This window comes from Camelus dromedarius, chromosome 2 (genome assembly GCF_036321535.1).
Source record: "Camelus dromedarius isolate mCamDro1 chromosome 2, mCamDro1.pat, whole genome shotgun sequence".
Taxonomy (NCBI): domain Eukaryota; kingdom Metazoa; phylum Chordata; class Mammalia; order Artiodactyla; family Camelidae; genus Camelus; species Camelus dromedarius.
This window is the reverse complement of record NC_087437.1, coordinates 30,637,738-30,657,573: the sequence shown is the minus strand read 5'-3', so window position 1 is coordinate 30,657,573 and position 19,836 is coordinate 30,637,738. Positions and strand designations below refer to the sequence as shown.

General features: G+C 39.5%; 1 protein-coding gene across 2 annotated transcripts in view; it reads left to right on the top strand.

Annotated features, from left to right (window-relative positions):
• The window catches only part of PLCH1 (phospholipase C eta 1), a 76,621-nt gene that overhangs the window by 11,499 nt on the left and 45,286 nt on the right, over positions 1-19,836 (top strand). For both annotated transcript variants that reach the window (XM_064492163.1, XM_031449580.2), the window contains exons 3-6: positions 1,653-1,746; positions 3,637-3,840; positions 12,944-13,064; positions 16,709-16,880. In XM_064492163.1, the coding sequence (XP_064348233.1) occupies positions 1,653-1,746; positions 3,637-3,840; positions 12,944-13,064; positions 16,709-16,880 (591 nt within the window). The remainder of the gene's footprint in view (positions 1-1,652; positions 1,747-3,636; positions 3,841-12,943; positions 13,065-16,708; positions 16,881-19,836) is intronic.

Sequence of the window (19,836 nt, the reverse complement as noted above, 5' to 3'; positions counted from 1 at the left end):
AACTGAATGAATACTTTTCAAATGTGGTGGGTTTTGCTAGTACCTTTGGCTTTGTATCTGAAGGTAGTTAACGTGTTCTCAGCAGCAGCAAGCTCCAGCCCAGGGTGATGGGTGTTGTTTGTTTGTTTTCATTACTTGGCTCTCATGGGCTCTGGTAGACTGCCTGAGTCTAGTTCAGGGCTCCTCCCTCTCTGGACAAATGGCTTTGTAAACCAAATAATTGCAATGTAAACTCAGTCTTTCAACAGCACATATAGTTTTTATCAACTTGCTTCTTTTTATTTTGTGAGAAATCACTTATCTTTTAGACTGCATGTGGTAAGTCTCTCTGGCTTATAGCAGACAGGTGAATGAACTGCTCAAAGCCAGACGGGGTCAGGAGAGTTCCTTGCAGGTAGCGTGGTTTTATTTATTTATGGCATTTTTGGGTGGTGTCTAGTAACATAGGCCTCTGAATGGAGTATAGATGATAAAATTTACTCAAAGGATGCATTAGCCATTATGCAGCTGGTTTTGGGGAAAAGGCATTCTGTGCTCTTTCAAACATGCACAAAAAAGCTGCATAACACAGCTTTTTTCCCCCCTGCAAAACGTTAAATGCTATTAAATAGACTGTTTGAATTAGATTTCACTAAAACGTAAGTATTGCACCTAAGAGATAATGGACTTTCTGGAGAAATATCATTGAAATAAAAAGTACTGGCTCATAAGTTAGTTTCCTCTATTATTATTTGTTAGTATAGCTAAGTATCACAGATTGTGGAGCTGAAAGGATTTTCGATCAAAATATCACATTTTCTGTTAGTATTTAAAGAAATTATTCCCAAAGAGTTTGCTTTTCCCAGTGGCACTAAGTAATGTACATGCAGCACCTTGAGACTAACTCAGTAATATCGGCATATACTGCTTTTTTGGTGCCATATATTGTTCTTACAAATACTAATTCATTTAATCCTCATAACTACTTTATAAGGTAGCCACAGAGGCGGTAAGTGACCTATTTAAGATCACATTGTTAATTACATGAGCCAGCTGATCTGAACATAAGCACTCTCGCTCCAGAGTTCTCTGTTCTCTGTTAAGCTAGCTGCCTCACCCCTTTTTTTTTTTTTTTTTAAATTTTCTTTTGCTAACCTTTGTATTCTTGAATGAACATGGCAGGCTGCTTTCATGATTTGGTGGAAGGATCTGTAGATACACACACACAAGTGGATTTACCTAGAACATTCCGTCTTGATAGGGAGTCATTTTCTTTCTACGTATAATTTATGATTAGCGAACTTCACTGTTTGTGTAGAAAGCATTATTTTTGCAAATAGCTACTAGCTTCTGGTGAGTGGGTTTTTGGCAGTGCATCTGCACTGGTTATTGACTTGAGCTTATTAATTCTATTGCTTCACGGAGAACATTTGTCTAGTAGTTGAAGGACTGTTTCACTGATTAAATCTGAAAGGTGTATAGGAGTATTGAGATTGCTTAAGTGTTTTTGCAAAGCTTAAGTGGTTATGACCCTAGTAACCTCAAACACTGCTCATTTAAACCATTTTGTACTGTGTCAAGAATGCTTTAAAAAAATCAGTAGGCCTTTTTAGCATAGCAGAAAACATCTTATTTTACTGAAAGTACTCTACTATTGTTTGGTTTTGTTTTAGATGAATAATGTGACAACAGACTATTGTATTGACGTCATAAGGAAATTTGAAGTTTCAGAAGAAAATAAGGCAAAAAATGTCCTTGGCGTAGAAGGTAAAATAACCAGTATTCTTAATCTCTCATTTCTCAATCTGTTTGCTAAATTAAATTCTAGCAAAAATTTTAGGAAAGGAAATCAGGAGATATCCTTGGAATTACAGGTGCTTCAGATAAAACCCACAACACACACATACTTTTCTACAAAACAGATGCCATGATATTGCTGTTTCTCTTACTGTTGCAATGACAGTATGCATTTTCCACTCCAGGTAAGTCAGCTTGATGTCACTGTGTGTGATAGATGCCAAGAAATATCTTGACTTTTCTCAGATGGCTAATTTTTTAGAAATTGTCTCATCCTGATAACTTCATGAAGGGAAATTTGGTCCTAAAATAAGTACTCTATGAAACTAGTGACTTGAATGTAAACATACTTATTTAAAAATGTTAGCAAATTAACTTGTTTCACCTAGTTGGTAGTGGTAAAAGATTGTAGGAATCACAAATTCCATTAATACAACTATCTAATTTTATAGTTGAGGAAAGTGAGGCTTAAAGAAATTAATTTTCCCATTGTTACACACGCAGAATCTACCTACTAGGATCTTACATATAAATGATACAGTGTGAGTATAGCTTCTTGTACCTATAAGTTATATGTGTTTAAAATATGTGAGGAAATAAATTGTGGGCTGCTACCCAAGAGGAGAGCAGGTCCCAGGCAGGACTGATAATCTTTTTTTTTTTTTTAAATGGAGATTAATTAATGGGGATTAAACCCAGGACCTTGTGCATGCTAAGCATGTGCTCTACCACTGAGCTATACCCTCCCCGCCAGGACAGATAATCTTAATGAAAGACCCCTGGGGCACCCCACTGCCCTGAAGAGCATCCAAAGCCATGGCTTACCTTGTTGGCCTCTTGTGTCCCCAAACAGGCTCGTGTGGACAAGGGGGTTTTGATACCATATGTGTACTTCCAGGGATGGAGGCTAATTAAACTGAAGGGAGATGATTTAAAATGTATATAACTAAAAACTATTTTAAAAACCACCAGAGAAGAGAAACTAATTTGGACCTTTCTTTACCAAGAAATGAATCCTTTCCTTGGTAGGGCCTTGACAGATGGAATTAAACATGACTTCTAAGTGGTAGCCATAAAGATGGGCATGAAGACATTCTCCAGCATTTCAGAGGATATTTACAGATAGTTTTACCACCGGATTCTTGAAGACTTGAAATAATTTACCCTAATAATCATTCCACTTAGGTGCTGGTAGGACATTCATGTGTTTATTGGTATATTAATAAATGCCTCTCCTACCCAAGCACTATGATTTTGAAAAACTGCAGGAAACCTGATGGAGTTTTCTACATAGTTTTTAAGCACTTTTTCAGTTATCAGATGTGCTAGCAATTGGCAGCATCTTCCCAAACCAATTTCATAGTCAAGGAATTGTACCCTGAATTTAGGCTGTGCCTAACTTCTGACCTGTGACCTCAACCATGGCACTGACAATACTGTTTTTCAGATCAACTTAATAACCTATCAAATTGCTGGTGATCACTTAGTATAAATACGGCTTTAACAGTGCATCAGTCACCCATCAGGTCACGTGGCATAATCAAAGCTTGAGTTCAGTAGTATCTGAATAGCTTTGCAGTAAGTCTCCTCCCTCCCCCGTCAAAATTCTTAGAGGGTCTGTTTTTCTGTAGATTATGTTTAAACTGCTACTCCCCAAAGTCATATTTTAGTTTTTGACACTGTCTATTTGACCTGAAGCAAATCTCTCATTCATTGCCCACTGTTCCCTGCAAAGTCTATCCTGAATGTAAATAAGATGATCACTATGGGCATACTTTGGCCTTTTTTGTCCTTGTTAGAGTCAACTGAGTATAGACGCTTTAAAGCTATAGAGCATCACTCGCTCTCTCTCTTCCAAAGGCTTCACGAACTTCATGCGTAGTCCTGCTTGTGACATATTTAACCCACTGCACCATGAAGTGTACCAGGACATGGATCAGCCCCTTTGCAACTACTACATTGCCTCTTCCCACAACACATACCTGACCGGGGACCAGCTCCTGTCTCAGTCCAAAGTGGACATGTACGCCCGGGTGCTACAAGAGGGCTGTCGCTGCGTGGAAGGTACGTGCTGTGTCTGAGCTCAAGTGTGTGTTGATGAACGTGTCCTTTAGTCAGTCAGATATCCTTATAAATAAAGGAGACCTAAAAAATACACTCACACTAATCAGAGCCATTTTTTTTCTCATTGTAAAGTCATTCTTAAGTCATAATCCTCTCCCCCTCTTCCTTATAGTATAGTCATGAGGGAGAGACTTGTGTGCTAGCAGTTGCGAAGCACACTTTCAGTTGCTGGAAAATTGTGATGAAGATGAAGATTTTCCTAGAAAGATTTTTTTAAAAACTTTTGATTAGACAGTGGCAAAAATAGCTCAGGGTAACTATTTGTTTTCAAGATAATTAATGGTCTGTCAATCAGTCAACATTTACCATATTTCTAGGGGCTTCCTGGGGGTGAAGACACAGATGTAAGACACGATTTCTGTCTTCAAGGACCTCAGGGTATAATAGAAGGAGTGGACATTAGAAACAGTAGTGCAGTGAGAGAACTCACCAGGTGAATGGTGTCTGTGGTAGAGAAGTGCTGTGGAGAGTAAGACGTGAGGTAAAACGCAATGAGAAATCAGGTAGGCTGGGAGGCGGACGTGGGTCGGTGATAAAGTGTTTTGAGTTCTGTGGTGAGGAATTTCAATTTGAGCTTTTGGTAGCAAGGGTCTAGTGAATTGTTTTAATACCTATAATGAAATGGCCAGACTTGCAATTTAGAAAGATTGCTTGGGCAGCAGTGTAGGAGGGTAATTTAAAAAATATTTATGTATGTATGTTTTGGAGGGGGCCGATTAGAGCAAGGAGCATGCTGGGAAGGCTGTTGAGATGACTCAAAGGAGGGATTATAAAAGCTTGGACTAAGTGAGAAAGAGATGATGATATGGGTACTAATGAAGTGAGCTTAACAGGACCTGGTGAGAGCAGTAAAGGATGTAAGGCATGAGGGGAAGAAATGAGTGAATGGTGGTGCCCCCACATTCATGAGGAACTGAGTGGACGAGCATTAACCAGTTCAGTTTTCCACCAGCTGAGTTTACATAGTGACTTTGTAACATGTACGTGGAGATTTGTATCAGTCAGTGGTATAACAATGTCTGAACTCAACAGAAGGAGCCAGGCAGGATAAAGCTTTCACAGTTCTGAGTTTCGTAGGTAGTAGTGTACAAGATCACTTAGAGAGATCTTCGTGTATAAGCGTACACGAAAGTGTGCAGAGTCACTTAGGGGACTGGAAAAGGGAACAAGGCCTGAGGACTTAAGCCATCCAATATTTAGAAGTAGAAAGAACAAGGGGACTGATGAAGACAACTAACACACAGCAGGCACTTGGACTTAAGGGATGAAATGGTCAAAGAATGTCCCATGCAACAGAAAAATAAAGATTAAGTATCCAGTCTGGTTGCATTTGACAGCTGGAGGGTTCCAAGTGTCCTTTGCTCTATGGTTTTAGTGGGTGATGGTCGGGTAGCTGATCTGCTCTAGATTAGTCACTTAGCATTCTTCTGCATGAGAAGAAGACTTGAGGATACAGGGTTGGGAAAGTTTTGAGACTTGGAAGAGGAGGAAATGAAGATACAGGTTTGTTTTTAGATGGGATAGAGGACAGGAGATTTTGGAAGTGTTCTTGCCTGAAAGCATCTCCTTCCTCAGGATGGTAGAAGAGAGCACTGTCCACTAAGTGTAGAGTGGGCGGAGGCTGGCTGGGGCTTAAGATCAGCAAACAGTAGGAAAGGAGTTGACAAGATAAATTGGGGAAGTCCTCGCTAATTTCAAAAGCAGCCTTTAACAAAACAGTCTGTTCATTATCCAAAATTGGCATGTTTAGACTTCTCCCACCCCATTCTCAATAGATTAGGTATAAGGGCAATGAAGACAGATGATAGGATTGATCCAAACCTTTGGATTTCTAGGTCATGTGAAATATTTTCAAAATGCTTGTGAGAGCTCTTTTAAGTAATTGACAGTAGGTGTATGAACTAGGAAAGGAAATGAAGGAGCCACAGAATGAGGTTAAGAGACTAGAAGACAAAACAAAACAAAACAAAACACCCCCCAGAACTATGGAGAATGTTGTCAACACATATACAAAACACAAGAACAGAGAACTATTAACACAAGGTGGGATTCTGGATGTAGTAGCAGATGATGACTATATCCAGAGTGCGTCATAGGTGAGTGTGGTTAGAGTGAAGCAAGGAGTTGTTGGCTTTGAGGACTGGAAGCTAAGAGATTGGGTGGATTGGCCACATGGACTTTTAACTCAAAGGATGCTGATGTGGGGGTAGAAGTTAAAAAATTAAAAGATTAAAACTAGGCTATTAAAAACTGTAAACCAGATATTTAAGTTCAAAAAGAATGCTATAGAAAAGGCACTTGGAAGATGCCAGAAAGGTAGAGATGGATAAAGGGAGGTTTAAAAGTGGGGGGCTTTGTTTATGAATGTAGAACCATTGTTTGAAAGTAGCAGTAAAGACCACCTCATTCTGTGATGTCTACAAAAAAGCGTCTGTGGAGACAGGAAGCAGTGTCCTCCATGTAAACTGGTTTTGAACCACAATAAGGAGGATGAGGAGGAATTCCAAAGAGTCTGATGATGAAGGGGAATTTGTTTATGATGGAATGGAGATTCCATGGAGCAAAGGGGAATTGCTTTTTGGTGGGAGCATACTAGGAGTCGGCACTAGGTAACACGTTGTTCTTGGGAAATTATTCAAATAAAGCAGGAGGGCAGTGGTAAGTGGAATAATAATACTGGTAAGTGGAGGAGCCTTTCTTTGTCAAATAATTTCTGACATGAAGAATTTTCTGCTACAAAAGTAAAAGATGTAATGTTATAGCAATAGTAGCAATAATGTTATTAAGGTAAATTAGCACTTTTAAAAATGGACAGGTATTGAAAACTATCTACATTGCAGAGTCATTAGGACTACTACATGTTTAGCACTCTGGGTATGTCTGGTTTAAGACATGGCATTTTTGCAGTAGGTGCAAAGAACACCTACTGACAATAGTGACTGATAATTGAGTAGCTTAAGCAACTGAATAATGAAGATGCTTATAAAATATTCACATAGAGAAAAACCTTTCAAGCAACAAAAGGTCTTGAGGTGACATTCTGTTCTCAGCCATTATTCAACCCTTTGTTCACGCAGCACTCAACAAGTTTTATAAGTCTGACATGCAGAGAGATGCCTGGGGCACACACCCGCCCTGGATTCGGAGTGGTGGTTGTCTGTCACTTTAAATGGTGACATTTTCTTGGAGGCCAAGTATGGAAAATGGCTTCTAGTGACGCCATGAAGTGATAGTCAACTCCGACAGCTTTGCAGTTTTGTTATTTGTGTCCAATATTCTATTTCTTTTGCTTTTTAGGTCTTTCAGGTACTCAGTCTTCTCTTTTTTGATCTCACTGTCCAAAATCAGTGTCTACCCAAGCTTAACCATGTTCCTGTGATGAGCTCCTTACTGAATCAGATCTTCTAGTTCTCCAGCTTTGTCTGGAATATTTAGCAGGGAAGTTACCTGATTAAGACAATTGATTGTAAGGCACAAATAATTTTTAGTTTCAGCTTTTTGAGGGATCTTTTAATTTTAAATTCCACTTTTAGAAATTGTGTGCAGTAGGTGATATTGAATATGGACCTTCTCTTGTACCTTCTTACTAGAACCTCCTTGTCTAAAAGGCGTTGGTTGCTCCAGACATTCCCACAAACTCAGAATATGCACAGCTACGGTATAATTTTAAAAATTGTGCAATCTCTCAAATATCTCCCTCGCCAAGCTTGCATCAGCAAATGCCTCCTCTGTTATTTGGCTTGAAATTCTTACTATTGGAATAATCTCTGACTGGACAGTGAAAGTCAAGCTGCTGTTTCTGGAAGGTTTTGTTGAGAAGAATTATATTTCTCCGGGAGACTTGGTCAGCTTTGTGCTAGCTCCATTTCTGTTTGGAACCATGGTTGTCAGCTTGGCTTTGAATGTACTGTAGGAAGGAACAAGGAAACCACATGATTTCATCCCCGTTTGTGGGCTAGATTCTGGCTAAGTCTGTACATTCTCATCCATTTAATTTTTATCACACTAAGGAAGGTAGAGCAATCTTCTGAAGAAGGCACCCTAACTTGGGGTAGGGTTGGTGGCTCAAGGTCCTGTCACTAGGGAGCTTGGAAGCTGGGACTTAAACCCAAGTTGTCTGACTCCCCCACTTATTCAGGAAGCCTATGTGGTTATTGGAGGAACAAGCATTGAATGACATGACCAGCCCAAGGGAAGATCAAATGGGGGTCCTCAGGTCACATAAGGAAGGTTAGAAAGCACGACACACAGCACAGAAGGGAGATGGGCTTTAAAAGGAGGCATTTGCTTGGCTTAGAATTAGGCCTGGCATCTGAATATCTAGATGTTCCTGAAGATTTTAGAACCTGATGGCACGATCTTCCATGCTCTTTCTTTCAGTCCCATAATTAGAAGATCTTAGCTTTCATTTCAAGCTTGAGCCTGGAGGGGCCGATGTGTGTACACCCAGTGATACTTTATCTACCTTGCGTCTGGATGAAGTTGTTTTTATTCTTACACAGCTGCAGCTAGGATTTAAGGAGCTTGATTTATAGAACGTAGCAGGTCATGGATTGAAAATTTCAGGTCCCACAAATAATCTTCTGAAGTAGCTTTTGCCAAGTATCGCGCTTAGCAATGGAGAGTAATGATTCTGGACAGGTTCTTTATGGTATTGTGACCTGAAGAATCTCTTTACTTTCAAGCTTCTGTTTTAATAATATTATGTTTTCCACCTCCATTAGTTCAGCTGCAGCAACGTCCCCGGTCAGGATATACACGACGTCTTAGGGAAGACTAAGAAGTCTTTTTTTGGCGAAGTGAGTTTGTCAGCAAATCAAATTGACTTTTTTTTTTTTTACGTGGCCTTCCATTCCCCTGATTTTCAGCCCTGGTTGCTTAATAAATATGAACGTTCTGTCCAGGGGATTTTCACTCTCATTATGGAACTGATGTTGCATTGCTGGTGTAATCGGTGTACAACTTTTCCTGTGAGCTCTGGGAGCGCCATCAGGGTGGAACATTTTTAAGTTCCATTATGAAAAGCTGTCATGGTGGCGGTGCAGCTGGCCTTCAGAACTGACCACCTGTTTGTGAGGGTGCTTCCAGGGGCCTCGAATGTGTGGTCTGATTGAAAAATAGCCCTGACTATTTTGTGGCTAGGAAATTGGTTAGAGGATTTCTGCTTTGCCAACATTCCCGTTATAGCACTAGGTCTCTCAGGAGCTCTTCATGGCCGTTTGGACTTGGCTATGGATGCCACGCGTTCAGACCATTTGAGAGTGTTGTTATCCTCATTTAACAGACAAGTGATAAAATAGACCTAAAAAGTGAACTTTGGGAGAAGCATCCTCAACTGTGGATATTCTGCCTGTGTTGTAAGTATAAGAGAGCACCTTCTTTCATGACCAATGCAGTGTCTTTTTTTTTAAAACATGGTCAATTATAAAAGTTAGTATTAATGTGACAATAATTTGTAACTCCACTTTTTGTTCTCTATATGATTTAAGAGACTAACACATTTATTTTTATTTTTTTTATCATTTTTCAGTTTTATTAGGTACAATTTGACTGCACAGATATAATATATTGCATGTAAATACATATGTACAATATACTGGATTGCTTCTAAGAACAGTTTAAAGCTTTAGCTTTTTAAAGTTACATAGTTGTCAAAGGAATAAAGCCAACCACAAAATAAGATTCAGCAGAATGCAGTAATCCAATCATAAAGAACAGTCAAATGTACTTACACATATTCAAGAAGTCAATCATCTAAGTTATAAATAATAAGTAGTTCATTTGTGTCCTTTTTTTTTTTTTTAGATTCCACATATAAGTGATATTGTATGGCATTTTTCTTTCTCTTTCTCACTTACTTCACTTAGAATGATGACCTCCAGGTCCAACCATGTTGCTGCAAATAGCATTATTTCTTATTAAGAGATATTTTTATGTGTGTATGATAATCAAGTCAGTGTGGCATTGCCCTTTCTACTTTGCCTTCTTTTTGAAAAGAAATTAGCTCATTTATAAGGAACACGTTATGCTCTTTTTCTCCCAAGGGTATAAATTGGAGCATATTGTTTAAGTTATATACTTTTGAAACATCTGTTTGTTCTTTCCACGCCTGTATCTAAAGACAAATTAAAGAATGTCAAGTACAGATAGAGACAGATGGAGTTTCTCTTCTGAGAAGATACCTTTATATATTTGACCTCATTTATAGGCCCAAAGGAACAGTGTAACACCATATGATAGCACTCCAAAATACTTGTTCTTAAACTTTGTTTCCAGTATTTCTATAGTATTAACCTTGAAAGTTCTTTCTCCTTTTACATTTTCCATTTTCCCCCTTAAGAATGTTTTAATAGGCCATGTTTAATTGAAATATGTAACTGTATTAGTAAGGGAACAGAACTAACTCATCTCTTTTCTTTTTTCTTTTCCTTCCCTTCCCTTCCCTTCCCTTCTCTTTATTTCTTTCCTTCTTTCCTTTCTTCCTTTCTTTCTTTCTGTCCTTCCTTTCCTTTCCTTTCCTTTCCTTTCCTTTCCTTTCCTTTCCTTTCCTTTCCTTTCCTTTCCTTTCCTTTCCTTTCTTCCTTCCTTCCTTCCTTCCTTCCTTCCTTCCTTCCTTCCTTCCTTCCTTCCTTCCTTCCTTCCTTTCTCTCTCTCTCTCTCTCTCTCTAAGACAGACAGAGACAGGGAAGAAAGAAGAAAGGAAAGAGACTTTTGACTTTTCTCGGGTCTGACAACCCGTGTCCTTATTCCTACTTTGCAATGGTTGATTGGCAGTGGGAAGTAGTTACCTCACTTGGACACACATTTCCTGTTGGACTGCTGTGCTTATTGTTGTAACCGGCTAGGTTCTTGTTGGTATTTGAATTTGTGACCCCCTCTCATAAGGAAGGGCAGAGTCATGGGAACTGGCAAGGTTCTATGGGGGATCCTCGTTTAGGATCTAAATCCTTGAGCAAGGATTTGATTCCTGATTGGGATATAGATGAGCAAAGTGAAAGAGGGCATCTCAGTTGACCTTAAATGAAAGAAGCAAAGGCACAGGAGTAGGATTGTAGGTGAGAAAGTGGGACTAACTGGAAGAGCAAGTCTGAGTTCGGGTGTAGGAGAAAGTAAGTTGGACGTGTCAAACAGGAGCTAGGATATTAATTATCTGGTTTCTTTAACAGTTAACCCTAAAATCTCTGTGCCTTAAAACAACTGAAGTTGATTTCTTATGTGAAACCCAAAATAGCTGTTCCTAATGGGCGAATCTTTCCAGTAGTGATTTCGGGGTGCAGTCTCTTCCCCTCTGTATCTGTGCCGTCTTCGGCACCTGACTTCTGGAGTCACGGCAGAAGAGGAGAGGGCACGGATGACTGTGTAGGGCAGGCTTTCCTAGACCGGACCTGGAAGTGGTGCACATCATTTCTGCTCATATTTCAGGGTCATGTCCTGCTATAAGCGAAGGCTGGGAAATATAGTCCAGCTGTGAGCCAGGGCAAAGCAGAAAACAGGCTTAGCTGAATGGCTAGCCAGTCTCTAGCACCGGAGATAGGGACCTTGGGGTTAAGCAGGCAGGAGCTGCTATAGGATGTTTATTAATAGTCTGCTGAGTACATGCTATGTGTTGGATGCTATGTAATGCACGGAGTAGGATTTTGAGCAAAGTCGTCACGTGGAGAAAGCAGTGTTTTGAGAAATTAGTCTGGTGGCAGACTTTAAAACAGGAGAAGGCAAACTCAAAGTCAGGGAGGATGCTGGGGAGGCTGTTGGGCCAGTGGGGGTGTCCATACATGCAACAATGTCAATATTATCAGTAACAGTAATCGTTACTATGTGCCACGCAGGACTATAATCAACTTCACATGTACTTATACATCACTCAAGTTTATGATTCAAGTCTTGTTATGAGTCTTCTTTTATGGATGGGGAAGCAGTACCTTAAATTATTAAATCATTTGCCCATATTCACATAAATCTTAGCAGGGCCTGAGAATTTGAACTTAGGAAGTCAGTGCTATTTTAAAAGTACTGTAGAATTAATAAAATGGAAATAAACCTAATGGAAGCACACTGAGTTTAAGTGAACAATGATGAAAAACCTTGTTACTGATTTGAGAGGGTGATTGTGACTTTTTAAAAGACTTTATAATAAACTGAAGAAGTAAAATTAGAGAAACAAACTGTTGAGCAATATCACTGTCCTTGGTCACACTTGGCTGGATTTAGCTGAATTTCTAATGAGAGTTCTTGGTAAATGCTAAACTGCTTGTGAATATGACATCTTTGTTAACTATAAGCACTCACAATAAATCGTTTATAATCTTTAATTCTTACTTTTTCAGTATTATTGACCAAAGTCTATTTTTCATTCAGGTTTCTTTTGTTTTTTTTCCCCTAATGTCCTCTTTCTAGGATCCAGGATCCCACCCAGGAGGCCACATTCTGCTTAATCATCACTTCTTAGGCTCCTCTTGGCTGCGACAGTTATTCTTATTCTTTTTTAAGTTGAGACGTAGTCAACTAAAAATGTTGTGTTAGTTTCTGGTGCACAGCATAGTGATCCAGCTATACACACATATATATGTTCTTTTTCATTATAGGTTATTACAAGCTGTTGAATATAGTTCCCTGTACTATACAGTAGGACCTTGTTGTTTATTCTGTACATAGTAGTTTGTATCTGCTAATCTTATACTCTGAATTTATTCCTGCCCCCTCTTCCCCTTTGGTAACCGTAAGTTCGTTTTCTGTGTCTGCAAGTCTCTTTCTGTTTTATAAGTAAGTTCGTTTGTGTCATTTTTTAAGATTCCACATATAAGTGATGTCATATGGTATTTGTCTTTGTCTGTCTGACTGACTTAGTATGATAGCCTCTGGGTCCATTAATTCCTTATTCTGATAAATATGCCGACACACTCATTTCTGTCTGACAATCTTTGTCATGATCAGAATACCTATAATCTCAAATAATAAACTTAAAATAATGCTTGTCTGATATTTCCAGAAATATCAGGAAACACCAGAAACTTTGGGTTGTTGATGTGATGTTCTGTTTTGGCAGTTGACTGTTGGGATGGCCCCGACGGGGAGCCCGTAGTGCACCATGGTTATACTCTGACTTCAAAAATCCTCTTCAGGGACGTGGTGGAGACCATCAACAAGCATGCCTTTGTGAAGAACGAGTAAGTGGAGCACCATGGGGGAGCCGAGCCCTGCCTGGCGTGCCCGGCTACCAAACCACACACCTCCTCGGAGTCTTCATCTGCCTTTCTCCTATCCCCCGTTCTCTCCTTCCTTCCGAACAAACACTGTGAACAAAGAGTATGGGCCCCATGTGTACACTTTCTTGTGCTCCCTCTTTTCCTGACCCCATTCTCACTCAAAATGTTGCCTCCTCGAAGCACGTTCTTATGACAAGTGGCCTCAAAATTTCTAAACCCAGGACATACAGAGCATCTATAAAGTTTAGAAACACAGGTTACTAAATAGCTTATTGGTTTCATATTACAATACAATAAAATAGAAATATCTTGGTTTCCTGACGTGCTGGATGTTCTATGTATATTAAGGATCTGGAGTTCTTATTTGATCCCAGTTACTTGACCCCTCCTTGGCATTGGATAATGGTGATTATTTTCTCCTATATACTTGCTTTTTTTTTTGGCTTCTATTATAACATTCTCTCCTCTGCTGCTGCCATGGCTTCTCACTCATTTTCTTTGGTTTATGGTCTTTTATTCCATTTCCTCATTCCTTTAATAGTCACTATTTCGTAAGTTGCCCTTGGTTTACTTTTTGGTTATTTGTCAATTATGTATCCAGAATGTTTTCTCTAAGTTTCAGAGATACATAGAAAAATTCTTAGTAAAAATTTATGAGTATCCCGTAGGTACCTCAAAATCCACAAATTTCATTATTTATTCAGACATTTATTCCAATATTGAATGGTGCCCACTCTAGGCCGGGCATGCTATGATAGGTGCAGGGAGCCGTGACACTGAACAAGGATAAGACTCCTACCGTCATGGGGCGTCCATCCCAAATTGAACTCAGCATCTCATTCTGCCAAACTTCCTCTTGTGCCATTTCCTCCTAGGTAGGTGGGTGGTAGTGTTTACCAGTGGCTTTAGCCAGAAACTGGGAGTCATTCCAGATTGAGCCAGTCTAATCTTGTCCATTCTACTTCCTAAATTATCTTTTGACTCCATTGCCTTCTCTTCATTTTCATTGCCTTTGGCTCATCCTCCACACTGGTGCAGTAGTTTCCTTTCTGAAAATATAAGCAGATGTTTTAATTCTTAAAGTCCTTCAAAAGCTCCTTGTTTACACAGTCATGCCTCCCATCCATGCCCCCTCACCTCTTCCTGCTCTTGCTCTTCCAGGATTTTCTGCTACCATCAGTCCGCAGAGATTTCGGCATCTGCCTTCGTTGACTATTTTGGAGTCTCTGGGGCTCACAGTGCTTTCACAACTCCCCGCCCTTACCTGTGCTGTTCTCTCCGGCTGAACACTCGTCCCCATCATTCCACCTGCCAAATTCTTGCTCATCCTGGGACTGCATAGGTGTCCCTCTGGCAAACTCAGTGATATCACCACTGATTTGAAGCTCCCTTTCTCTGTCCTTAGCACCCTGAGCATAGTTCTACAGCATAGTTCTATCATATCATACAGCAGCCTCTAACCATCGTTGGTTACTTGCCTTCTTTTACATCTTGAGGACCATGAACTCATTGATATGGAGCTGTGTCTTATTCATTCTTTACTGCCCAGCCAGTGCCTGCAATATACTAGACATTCAAGAAATGATTCTTGAAATTAAAAGAGGCAAATTAAAACCACAATTGCATAAAATTAATTTTAATTAATTATAAACATTAATAGCCTTTAAAATTTTAAATAATTTGGTCTTCTCATTAATTAAATATGTGCTTAAAATATGAGCTGTTCCGATAAGAGAGACTTGCTGCATAGCAGGTTTGGTTTCTGGCATTTTCTACATGGAAGAATCTTGAGTACTGAATTCTGATGGCTCTTTCCTACCTTGATGGCTACTAATCAGCCAAGTTGATAAAGTGATTTGCCTTTATTTTCCAATATGTGAAGTAAAGCGTTGAGAAGACCTGCTATCTGTATACCTTGGAGGATCCTCTGGGGACTTGACAGTGCTAACTTCAAATCTGGGAATCCCTAGGAGAAAGGCACTTCAAATTAAAGCAGTTAAAAAGCTTGTTTAGCAAATTTTAAAAGTTCAGTGTTTTTCTTAAATTTTAGTTGCATCTTTACAACTAAATTTTCTCAGCGTTGGAACCACTGACTTTTGGGGCCAGATAATTCTTTGTTGTGGGGAACTGTCTTGTGCATTGCAGGATGGTGGGCCATGTTCTTGGCTTCTACTCACTAAATACCAGGAGCAACCCCCGCCTCCCCACCTGCCCTGGTGTGACCACCAAAAATGTCTTCAGACACTGACACATGTCCCTGTGGGAGAGGTGCTGCAGCCACACCCCTCCCCTGTTGAGAGGCACGGCTTTACACTAAGCACCATTAGATGCTAATAGGCTTTTTATAAACACATTGATAATTTTAAAATTCATTGCTACAACTCCCTGATGTGATTGCATAGACAACTCAGGGTTGCTAGTTTGTTGTTGTTTTTCTCTTCCCAATGCTCTGGGGTAAAACCCATGTGAGGACAGAACAGCAAACAGATTAGAGTCCGGTAACCAGACCAACCTCAATCACAACGGTTTATCTCTTACGTTACCCCCGGCGTCAGGTTTACTAATGAGGATAGAATGTAATTTCAAGAGGTCACAGCCCGTACTGTGGAGCTCGTGCCTGTCATACAAGCCCAGAAACAAAGGTTTTTCTCTACAGGCTGTATTCGGCAATTTAAATACTGGTTTGCGTATTCTGGAAAAAATATATTTCCTATGACTTTGGAAGATTTGTGATAGAAAGCCAGAAAAAAAGGAAATAAGCCTGAATTTGGAATAATTTCTTATTCTGAGGAAAAAACAAAATCAGAGGAGGAGTAAGTAAGGTCATGTAAGCACTCCTGGTCCCTCAGGCTGTGTGTGGTACTCACCGCGCTGGGGTCTCGCATTCTCTGCACAGAAGCCTGAGTGCTGGCGGAGAGTGAATGCTTGACTTGTCCTTTCTGAAAATAAAGACTATTACATAATTCTATCCAAATGGTTTTGAAGTGGCTGACATAGGACACTATGAAACACAAAATTCCATGATGTTATTTTATCCTCGATAGTAATTTTAGAAGCTGGTTACATATTTTTAGAGTAAATATCTGCATTTAATAATAGTTAGTAGTCTCTTTGATGTTTCTAGACTTTTGAATAAATAAGACAAAATCACAAGTTTTCTTCGATTCTTACCTCTTAAACTTTCCTATTTTTTTCTTGTAAAAGAGGCATAATATATATAATGTGGGGGATATGTGTATGAGAGATAGATGCAGAAATTAGACTAAGTCATCCCACATGGATTGGTATTTTGTTCAGCCATTTTGCCTGATAAAATATATTTGGTCAGTGGAGTTTTTTTTTTAATGCATCTCTTATCTTTGTCATTTAAGAAGCATTTTTAATGGCTGCATACTGATCAAATGGTAAAATGTTTCATGTATTTATTCATTCAGCCAATAAATAGTCAGAATCTTAAAAAAAAAAAAAAGAATAATTTTAATTCCCACCCGCCTCACAACTACTGCCACTAGGACTGTAAGAACATAATGAACACAGAATGACTTTCAAAAGCCCCGTGAGTTGCCTGTCCTCGATGCCTTCATCATGTGTTGCTGTTCTCTCAGGTTCCCGGTCATTCTGTCTATTGAGAATCACTGCAGCATCCAGCAGCAAAGAAAGATTGCTCAGTACCTGAAAGGAATATTCCGGGACAAACTCGACTTGTCCTCTGTGGACACCGGAGAGACCAAGCTGCTTCCGAGCCCTCAAAGTCTGAAAGGCAAAATCCTAGTGAAGGTAATTAATTACCTTAGGAATGTAATAAAAGGCATTGATGGCCAGCTAAGCCCCCCCTCCCTTAAGGACTAAAAACTGGTTTATTAAGAGAATGAGAGTCACTAGGTGAAGGGTTGTCTACATGGGTGTGTGTACCTGGTTCCAATTTAGTTACAGTCATCCCTCCAGAACAGGCTTCTTACAGACTGACCTTGTATTCTGGGATTATTTTTATGAAGCGAGAACATCAATACTATAAGCCAGGTGTTGAATATTTCTGTCTGCAGCCGTTCACGCTGGAGAGAAGCATGTGTACGGGAGGCAAGGGCCACATGGGAAGAGAGGCTCCTTGTGTCCATATCCGAAAGCGTTTCTTTCAGATTCTTCTCTCCCATTTCAAGCTCCAATAACTGTCTGTCAAAAAAAAGGCTTCATGGTTGATCAGCCTTGGTTATGTAAGTGAGAATAACTCACTTCAAAGAGGAGCCCAGGCTCAGACATAGTGCCCCATAGGATTTGTCTGCATGTGGGGGAGCAGTAAGTGAATAGAATGACATTTTATAAACAGATCTTAAGAGGGAGAAAACTTACTACCTGAAATGAATATTGGTAATACAAGGAAGAGCTAGAAAGACAGCTCCTTGAGTTTTCAGATTGCTGACGTGATTTTACTTAATTCCAGTTACTTTTGTGTGTTTGGACTAAAACCATCTTGGATACTTGTATTGCTTTGAGACTAAAAACCTAAGAAAGAGGAATAGAGGATTAATATTCAAGTGGGGTTATATTTTACTTAAAATGGGTGTGCACAGAAACCAGATATCACAGGGGAGGCATAGGAAATTACACTATGAAGTGTAATTTCATAGCAAGACTTTAACTGGGGCTTTGAGGACAGCAAATGGGAAAGAGATAATCATCTTTGGAATTGGTCAAAACCTGTTTTTCTATCGATTAAATGAGAATTATAGGTTAAATCCATCAAAGTGACACTGGGCATTTGTATGTGCAAAAGCATTTTGAATAAAGGTTTCAATTATATAATGTAAGAGATAACATTCAAGGTGAATTTTCCTGAAGTCTTGCTAAAGCAAAGTCATGTAGTGGTAAAAACTGACTTCTGGGTTATGGCCTTGTAAATCTTTCCATGTTCCCTAAATGGTCATGTGCCAAGCAGTCAGAAGTTTAAACTCTGAATGAGTCCATTTGATTGAAATCCTTTCCCTTTGGACAGTGGGACTTAAGGAATATTTGATATGAACTCATTAAATCTCTTGTGCATAACTGAACTTTGAGTCACTTTGACACAGAATGTCCCAGGGCTACTGGGCTCCAGGCTGAACTTGAGCTGGGAGATCTGAGGCGCTTGTAAGGAGAGGCAGTGGTGCGGGCTGCAGGTATTTCAAAGAAGATGAGGTCTACTTGCTAGTAGTAACCTTTGGAAAGGCTATTTTTTCTTTAAATCCTTGAATTTTCCTTTAAAGGAAATTTCCTAGATTTGTGGACCAGCACATTCCCATTGGAAGCAACAACAAAGGAACTGATTTTCTTAGTTTCTTTAGTATCAGCGCGATCTCTGGTCCAAAAGGCAACATTTGAATGACTACTTACTACTTTGGAGACTGGCAAGTTAGTTATTGTAACACATGTACTTTCCAACTGTGTGTGTGTACACACATGTACACACACACACACAAATATATACAGTAGTTCCTTGGTATCCTCAGGGGATTTGTTCCAAATCTGCGATGCTGAAGTCCCTCGTATGAAATGGCCTAGTACAGTAAGCCCTTCACATCCGAGGATTCAAGTAACCCTTGGATACGGAGGGCTGACTCTGTGTGTGTGTGTGTTTGTGTATCCTGAAAAGTAAACAAAAATTTGCTTTTGAACAAAAATGATAACAAACAGCAATTTTCCGTTGACTTGTTGCTGAAAGAAACCTTAACTGGTCCAAGGCTTTTACTTTTACAGATGTGCCAGAAGTGTCAACAGAGTTGTTACCACTCTCCTGGGCTTAGGCAACTAGCAGCTAAGGGGTAGCTATGGTTCCTGTCTCTTGCTATATTTCCATACACCATGGAGGACTTAATCTCATTCTTGAGCGTAACTCCTGCATATAATAGTATGTAGATCAGAAGGGGACAACTAGGTCATTCTTTATTTATACTAAACCACTGTTAAGTTCATAAAATTCTACCTAAGTTTATAATTTAGGAGTAACACTATTAACAACAGGCATTAAAAAACAGTGTTGCTTTCTTTTCCTATCTGCCTGGATACAGTGTCTTTCAAGGACCAGCAGAGGGGAGGGTACAGCTCAGTGGTAGAGTACATGCCTAGCATGCATGAGGTCCTGGAGTCAATCCCCAGTATCTCCATTAAGAAACAAATAAATAAACCCAATTACTCCCCCAACAAAATTTTTAAAATGAAATATAAATAAAATTTTTTAAAAAAAGCATGTTTGGGCAGAGACCAAAGCTACCATTACTTGCCAAAACACACCAGGGTCAATTCCTCCTGATTAAGGGGAAAAGAAAAAAAAAGGGACAAGCAATATGGAAAAATTTGGCAGAAAATATGGCCCTAATGTCTTTTAATTAGATTTTGAAAAGACTGAAAATGAGGGCACCTTGTGAATACTCTGGGATGGCAGCTTTCTCTTTATTCCCTCACCTGCTGCCACACTTCAGTGAAGGGGATTGGAGCTCAGTGCCGCTGCCAGGCCGGCCCGTCACTAAATGCTGATGATGGTTAAACTTTCCTTTCCTTCCTGTGGTGTCAGAACCAAGTGCATCACTCAAGGGTTGCTATTCCTTATTTGGTAATGTTAGTTTTTAAAAATTGAAGTATAGTTGGTTTACAGTGTTTGTTAGTTTCTGGTGTACAGCTCAGTGATTCAGTTATATATATATTCTTTTTCATATTAGTTTTCATTATAGGTTATTACAAGATATTGACTATAGTTCCCTGT